We start from the raw sequence: 8,425 nt of genomic DNA on the forward strand, positions 1-8,425 counted from the left end.
GAGGAAAATGGATTTTTTGAAGCTGCAAAAGTACCAAGAATTGATCCTCCTACTAAGCAAAGGGACAGACTGAGAAAGAGAAGCTGATTTCACTGAAGCAGTAAATAGGTCGGTGGTAACTCTGGAGGAGCTGCAGAGATCCACAGCTCAGCTATTAATCATGTATTCCATTAAATAGCCCATTCTTTCAGAAAGCCGTTATTAAAGAAATACACTTCTGGATCATTTCCACAGTTTGCCTTGGCAAACATGGAGAAGGAGGTGATCTGTTTAAAACATAGCTAAACTAAACATTCTATGTTGTTTTTTTAACCTAAAAACCAACACAATATATCCCCTTGAACACGCCACCCCCACTGCAAAGCATGGTGGTTGCAGCATCATGCTACAGGGATCATAGAAGACCTGACTGATTGTGCAAAAGACTCGAGACTAGAGGCTTCCAGCAGAACAGTGACTTTAAAAATGATCCTATAGTTCCCATGGGATGATGGGAGATCAATCAATAAAATCATATCAGGAGATTGCTTTGAGACTAGAAATGCATTGTTCAGAGACTCTCCGTTTAACCCGAGTGTGCTTAGGCTAAAGATAACTTCAAATTGCCTCAACTATGTAAAGCTGGAAGCTGAGTTACATAAACATCCTCCAAATTTACCAGATTTAAATATGTTGAAAAAACATCTTAAAAAATCGGCTATACTTTGCATGTCATGTAATTGAAAAGAAAATATTTTTTAGGTTTTCTTGCAGGAGCATTCAAGATATAAAAAGGGTTTGCAAACTTTCTCCAGGGACTCTCTGTGGTTGGGATTGCGTGAGGTGGTGGTGCTAGATTTAAAACGCTGTAGGGAACATTTTCTTTGCCACAAAGGTGTCTTGTTGAAATGTGCATCCCCTTTGTAAACTATGATAAAATGTCACACTAACTGTACCTTCTCAGGCATGTTCAGCTTGGCTCCCGTCATGGCACAGTGAATGGAAAGGCAGTAATAACTATGTTAAGAAAACAGAATAATTCACAATCCCACCGTGAAATCAGATCCTCCAGTGTTTTTATTTTAAGCATAAAACAGAGGTCGCTCTTCGTGTGTTGAATCCACAGTGATTTTCCTACACCTCACGATGGGCTTTAGAGCTTTTTGTTTCATAAAGCTTGTTTTCAACATGAATTTACAACCTTCCTTATTTGTTTGCGTCTGTGCAGCTGAAGGAGAGCATGCATGTTTTTTTGCAGGGGGACAGAAAGAACATTCCTCCCATTTGACAACAGTAATGTAATCATAAATGCATCCCAAAATATCAGGAGACAGAACCATAGTGCAAAGACGGTGTAATAGTCTTTCACGTTCTGCGTCATATTTCCATTTTCTATGACACTCCGGTGCTGCGAGGAATTACCATTTGGCTCTGCACCTTTGTTTAGGAGCTACAGACGACTCCTGGGTGGAAAGTCCCAGAACTAATGACAGACTTTTAGCTGCTAAACTGACAAAAGTGTTGTTATTTTGGTTTTATCTTCGGCAATGTTTCAAAAACATGCTGCATGGCCAGATAAGAAATTCCCTGTGGTGGAACCCTCAACAGTCAGGGAAGACAGGCCTATTCAAAAGACGTCTCTGACTGTGAATAATAAACCAGGATCACGAGTCACATTTCACATGGAAAGCTGGGAGTCTCCTCATGCTGGAATTAATGAGAACTGTATTTATATGACATTTTTGTTCGACTCCTGACTCGTTTTAAAATACTGACTCAGATCCTTAACACTACTTCCCCTCCACATACCATTCAGTCTTAATATTTTACTAACCTTTTTATTCTTTTTACTTCCTCAAGGTTATTAGGAGGAAGAGCCAGCTTATCTCCATGTACCGTGTGCAGAGGGCAGGGCTGACAGCTCATTATAGGTCATCTACATGAAAAGATCCATAATTACACTACTGTATGTACGTATAGCAGACTTTATTGATCCCCATGGGAAATTTCTTTTTGTTGGCTATTGTGATGAATAAGGCAGCTGAAGGTGAGACCTTTGGGTCACCGGCTGAGATTCAGTATCTTGCTCAGGGACACGTGAACAGAGCTGAACATTGATTTTGTGCCTCCAAGAGCTTTCTTTAATTTATCTGTCCTAAAACCACTGCTCAATCTTAGCTGCATTTCATCACTTTTGGTGGGAGATGCTTTAATAATTCAGCAAACGGAGTGTATTGTTACAACTTCAGTTCTGATAGCGTAGCTATATCATGTTTAAAGATGTGATGTAGCTGCGAAAAGCAGACAGAGGGAGTAAATAGTGAACTTGCACTTAGTTCATCGCAACGATTTTCAAAGTATTTCTAGTCTTTTAACACTTTCTCACATTTCAACCACAGACTTTGATGTGTTTTGTGCAACAGATCATCACAAAGTAGTGCAAAATGTGAAAGTGTAAGCTAAATAAGATGCAGTTCTTTACACTTTTTTTTTTATTAAAAAGCTGGATATTCTATCTTTATTCAGTTTACTCTGATACCCTTAAAAAATGCCAGTGAACCAATTGTTTTTAGCAATTAGAAGTTATTATATTATTAAATATAATCCACCTGTGTGTGATGTGGATACATAGAGCTGTCCTGTAAAGGACTCACTGATTTTAAGCATAATTAATATTAATGAACACACTAAATAGGTAGGAGATAAAGTGGTGAAGAACTTTAAGAACAAAGTTCATCTATAAAGCAATATGTTGAAAGTTTAACCATCTTGGAGCATTTTTTTTACTTCACAAAACTTCTATAAGTGGTTGGTACCAAACTCCAGCAGTCAATTTGCAAGACCGATTGGCATGCCATTTCATTAAAGGTATGAGTGCACCCTCTCACACCTGAGGGCAATTTAAAGCAACAATTTATCAACATGCATATTTTTGGTCAGTGGCAGGAAGCCAGAGTGTTAGTAGAAAATCAACACATGTAAGGAGGAGAATAAACATAGAAACTTGAAACTTTCTTGCAGCGAGTCAACAGTACGAACAACTACACCAGGGTGCAGTCGAGTTTTATTTTTAGCTGAAAAAATGGAATATGGCACTGTTGCAATTCGCCAACCTTTAAACCGACTGGGAAAAAAATGATCAGTCAAAAAAAGCAGTGCAGCAACCAATGGTTACTCTAGAGGAGCTGCAAACATCTGCAGCTCCTTTCTCCCCCCACTTGTGAACAGGATCCCAGGATACCTGAACTCCTCCACCTGAGGCGGAACCTCTCGTCCAGACGGAAGGAATCAAGCCACCTTTTGGAATGGTCGTTCTATGTTCCTACCCACACCTTATGGTCATAGCTAGAGGACGACCCAGGACACAATGCAAAGATCCAGAGGTTATGCATAGATATCGTTCAACAGAACAATCATAAGTTATGTGCTTTAGAAACCAAGAAAGAGGCGAAGAAGAAAAGAACTTAATTTAAAAAAAGCCCTTTTCAAAGACTATAAACACAATGTAGGGAAAACCATGCAGTATAAAGCGGTTTGGTTGAAATTTCTGACCTTCATTTAAAGCCACTTTTGAACCACATTAAATAACTCTGCCCCATACAGTCAATGAGACATTGTGTTGTCACCATTATGCAGTGGGCATTGACTTGTTCAGCAAGAGCATGGTTCATATAAGATTATATTAGGGCCGAGACGTTAATTTTGATTAATAAATAAGAAACCTTTTAACACTTAAAAAAAATTAACACAATTAATTGCATTTTCTGCAAAGGTGGGAACCTTTGTACTCTATGTTTCTTGTCAACCCATAAATCTGATGCACAAGCGGCATCACAGGTGTTCAATATTGAAAACCATGACTGGATCCAAACACCTCAATTTAAACTTTGACCGAAGTACCTCTGCAGTTGCCATCTGAATACTGCCATCTGAATACTGCTGGCAGTTAGGAAGGAGCTAGGACAAGGAACACGGATTATTTGTGTCAGTAACTGGCTTAACGAGAAAAAGTAGTCTCCGTAGGTAATTTTGAAAATTGCTCTAAATGCTCCATATTTAATTGCACTTGTTAACCTCCTAAGGGTAATGCTTCATGCAGAGCTGCATTGGCATTCTGTCAGAAGTAGAAATTAAACGTTATCTACTATTTACAGGCAACATTGCATGTCTTGTTGCTATATATATTTCTTACTATATTTGTTGCAAATAATTGTGCTATAATTAAAGTTAGTATACTGTTCACGCTTCTATGGAAGTAGTTTTATACAGAAATTGCATAAATTATCAATACGTTCTAAAAAAAGCTAAAATATATTAATGTTTAACCAATATGATGGTTGCATAGCCTAAATAGTTGGATTAGTAACAATAAATATATTGTTGTTGTGCTAACATAATTATCTAGATCTTTCTTGAAGAGAATAAAATGTTTCTTGAATTTAAAAGGTGGTTTATTTAGTCAATAAAAGGTTTTTGATTAAAATGTGATTCATTGGGATTATTATTAATGAATAACTGGATGGTTGATTAAAAATTTTAAATGTGTGTAACCATTAAGAAATATATTTAAAATATATGGCGGAGTGGTGGGCAAGTGGTTAGGGCATAAAGCTTGGAATCCTGGATATGAATTTGAGCCCCACTCCCACAGAATGCCACTCTGGGTCTCTGAGAAAGACCCTTAACCCCCCACTGCTCCCTGGGCGCCTCATGATGGCAGCCCACTGCTCCCCAAGGGGATGGTTTAAATGCACAGATAAATTTCTCCAATGTGAGGTCAATAAAGTTAAATTATTATTATTATTAAAAGACATACAACCAAAAAACATTTTGGTTTAAAAGTGAAACACTATGACACAGTTCAGATGTGCTTTAAAACTTCCCCAATGCCCTGTAGCTGCCTCTGAGAAAGTAGGTAGAAAATAAACATCTTTTTTTTTTGTTACTATCAAAATTCAAACAAGACTGAAGCTTATGGTGCAGCACGGCACACTTAGCTTCTCACATTGCACAGCTTTCAGGTAGATCTTTGATTATTTTCACACTCATCACAACCAGGATGAACTATTAAGTCATGTATTTTTATTTTCTTGCTGATGTTGAAGATCTCGGTGTAAATAATGGAAAATACTTTTTTCCATTGGCAGTGTTTTTAATAGATTATAACTTGTATAATCTATTAAAACTGAGCCTGGTTCTGCTGGAGGTGTCCTCCAGTTAAAAGGGAGTTTTTCCTCTCCACTGTCGCTACAAGCATGCTTAGTGTGAGGGATTGCATCCGAGTCAGTGAGTCCATGCAATCAACTGGTTTCCCTTAGCCTTTGAATCAATTTGACTGTATAATCTGGTGAACATGATCATGTGTTGTGAATTGGCACTATATAAATAAACTGAATTAAAATATTTTTAATAGACTTTTACTGATTTAGGAGAGCAAATAGCCAGTTGCACCTTATTGCTTAATTAAACGACAAATCGGAGGATTGCTTTGCAGATTGCCTGAATTGACGTCAATTGGATTGGTTAGGTGACAGAGCCAGGCTCCGCCCCCTGTGGGCTAAGGTAGAGCACGCTGAGAGAGGGAGGAGGGAGCAGGGGGCTGAGCGGATCCCACGTGTGACGCTTTCATTCCCGGCTCAGTAATATTCTCATAGCGGGGCTTTGCATATCTCCTGCCCTATCTGTGTGTGTCTGTCACTGTTACTGTAGTCCCAGCCTCTATAGTTTGGAATAGATATGGAAGGAGACGGGAGTCAAGCCACGTCCGGAAGCTTAAATGATTCACAACATGACCCGGGGTAAGAATCTGCAAAATGAAACCTTAACCTACGTTTTTCTTTTATTATTTTCATTTTATTTTCATGTTTCAACGTCTTGGAGAGGACTTGGAGCGCCGTGCTGGATCCGTCCTCGCGCAGTGCGCACTTAAACCCGTGCACGGGTCCGTTCCCAGACGCAGTTTGAAACAGCACAGCTTTTGTAGCGAGAGTGGCCTCCCCTTCTTTATTTAATGAAGATACATTGTAATTACTAAGCGCGAATGCGCTTTCATAGTCTCCCTTTATCCTTTAAGGTCGCTTTTAGAAGTAGTTAGTCGTCAAAATGGCCGAACTGACATCTGGACTCACTTCTGTTGTGTTTTCCCCTTACAGTAAAATGTTTATCGGTGGCCTCAGCTGGCAAACCTCACCAGGTGAGACTGTTATTCTCTTTTGACGCCGTGTCCAGTATTTCTTCTTGTTTTTCTCTATTATTTAATGTCGCTGAGACTGAGTGCTCGTTAGCTGCTGGCGGTGTCTGTGCGAATGTGTCCCTGTGCAGTGCTGTTCTGTATGGGATATCTCAGTAGTGTGTTATTTTTGATCTCCGTCCATCTGAAGTCCTCTATTCGACCCCTATGCGCATCGCGGGGTGTTCTTTTTTTTCTCCCTTCCTTCCTTTCCATTTTTTTTTACATTTTATTTTTTTTAAATGCGTGCCCATATGTTTTCTGTCAAATAACCCGACATATTCTCTCTGTTCACAGACAGCCTTAGAGACTATTTTAGTAAATTCGGAGAAATAAGAGAATGTATGGTGATGAGAGACCCCACGACAAAACGCTCAAGGTAAATGCAGGGCTTTTTTTTCTTCCTCTCTCTCTCTCTCTTACTTTTCCTTCCCACTGCACATGACGATATCGCTTTACTTTGACCGTGTTTAGTGTTAATCCAGCTTGTGTGAGCGCGCGCGCGCATGTGTGTGTCCCCTGTCTGCGCGCGCGCGCCTGCGTGTGGTTTCACCGCGAGCCCAGATAAGCTTAAACGCGCGCTGCTGTAAAGCTGCGGCCGAATGCAATTTGACATTGACTTTGTGACTGCACCACAATGTTGGTGGAGCGTCGTCTCACTGTGTAACATACCACATAATGTTCAGCACTGTCCCCCCTCCCTCCTCACCCACTCTCCTCACCCTCCTCACCCCACGCCTGTTTGAAATCTCAGCTACAATGTGTTTATTTACTAAGAAATATTGGAGCAGTGATAAGGTCACATTCATTTAACGTTTTTTTCTTCTTTTACTAACTTTTATTTTTTTAATCTATTCTCATTAGTGTCTTTTTGAAAGAAAATACATTTTTTTTTGTTTATTGTTCAATTAAATTCTAAAACTGTGTTTGTTTCTGTTTTGCAGAGGATTTGGGTTTGTTACGTTTACAGATGCTGCCAGTGTAGATAAAGTCTTAGCTCAACAGCACCACGAATTAGACTCAAAGACGGTGAGTTTATCCTTTTTCCACTTATATAAGACTTTTATTCATGTTTTGCCAACTGTCACTTCTCCCCCCTCCCCTACTTTGCCTGAGGGCCCCCCTGGCCAAACACCTATTAAGGTTAACAGGCTGCTTTAGTCAAAGTCAGGTGCATTGACTTAAAATGACTTAAAATGTGCAGGATTTTATATTTGCATGTGTTCACCTCTCTCTCTAGCAGCGATCCTATATTTGATGTGGACGCAAAGGACCGTGCTTTTTTTTTTTTCAAGCTTCTGTTTGATCACTTTTGATGTACTGATCATCTAAGTGTTAAAAAGAATGGGCTTCAAGCACAGACCCCTAGACACACACTCAAAATGCTGTTTTTGTATTTATAATCCATACTAATCTCTTTAAAAAACCCACCACGCTGCTCAAACTAACTATTGAATTTAGTAAAATATAATTACATCATATAAATGTATTAGAGTGGTAGCAATCAATGAGGAGAAACGAGATGAATATTTGGCGTTACAAACATGCTTTGGGGGAAAAAATGCAGCGGTCTGATTTTTTTTGACCAAATTGATCTACGTACATTGGATTTTTGTGTGGTCTGTTAGGGGGTTAAAAATTTGTCATCAGTGAAATGATTAAAGGTTTTAAAGGAATTTCTCACAGTGATTGATTACATAAAATTCAGCTAAAGGGAAAATTGTCAGAGATTTCTTCTTCTCAATATCTAGATTTGGAGGCACAATGTGTGTAGTAGCAGATACACATTTAAGAAACACTAGTTGTATAAAGGAACACATTATCTGTCACCTGGGGTAATCTGAAGGATGCAGAATATTGTGTTTTTATTTATTTTTATATTTCAACTAATCTAAAATGCTTGTTGTTTTTTTGGACACCATACTGTATTCCTTATGTTTTATTTTTTATTTTTATTTGAGACATTAATCTTTCTGCAAAGTCTTCAGGATGGCTCTTTGTTGCAGGCTTTACATCTTTAAACTGGCTTTTGGGTTTGGTATTTTTTTGTTTTTAAAAGTTTCAAAAGAAACTTTTCAAAGTACAACTTTTATTTAAATAATAAAAACACATGCTTTCTGTTTTTCTTTTTACTTACACACACACATATACACACACACACACTCACACAAAGAGGATCTGAGACAACATTTTTGCCCATTTAGGATCAAATTTTAT

The 8,425-nt window shown here is 38.6% G+C and overlaps 1 protein-coding gene across 8 annotated transcripts in view; it reads left to right on the top strand.

The window, feature by feature from the left end:
- The first annotated feature begins 5,579 nt into the window (after positions 1–5,579).
- The window catches only part of msi2 (musashi RNA binding protein 2), a 357,407-nt gene continuing 354,561 nt past the window's right edge, over positions 5,580–8,425 (top strand). For 7 of the 8 annotated variants that reach the window (XM_015391454.1, XM_015391455.1, XM_015391459.1 and 4 more), the window contains exons 1-4: positions 5,580–5,777; positions 6,132–6,172; positions 6,506–6,587; positions 7,153–7,237. In XM_015391454.1, the coding sequence (XP_015246940.1) occupies positions 5,716–5,777; positions 6,132–6,172; positions 6,506–6,587; positions 7,153–7,237 (270 nt within the window). In that variant the 5' untranslated portion in view covers positions 5,580–5,715. Of the gene's footprint in view, positions 5,778–6,066; positions 6,173–6,505; positions 6,588–7,152; positions 7,238–8,425 lie in introns of those variants that run through there. The other variant, XM_015391456.1, reaches the window with a different exon arrangement.

Source organism: Cyprinodon variegatus, unplaced genomic scaffold (assembly GCF_000732505.1).
Source record: "Cyprinodon variegatus isolate N-32 unplaced genomic scaffold, C_variegatus-1.0 Scaffold542, whole genome shotgun sequence".
Taxonomy (NCBI): Eukaryota; Metazoa; Chordata; class Actinopteri; order Cyprinodontiformes; family Cyprinodontidae; genus Cyprinodon; species Cyprinodon variegatus.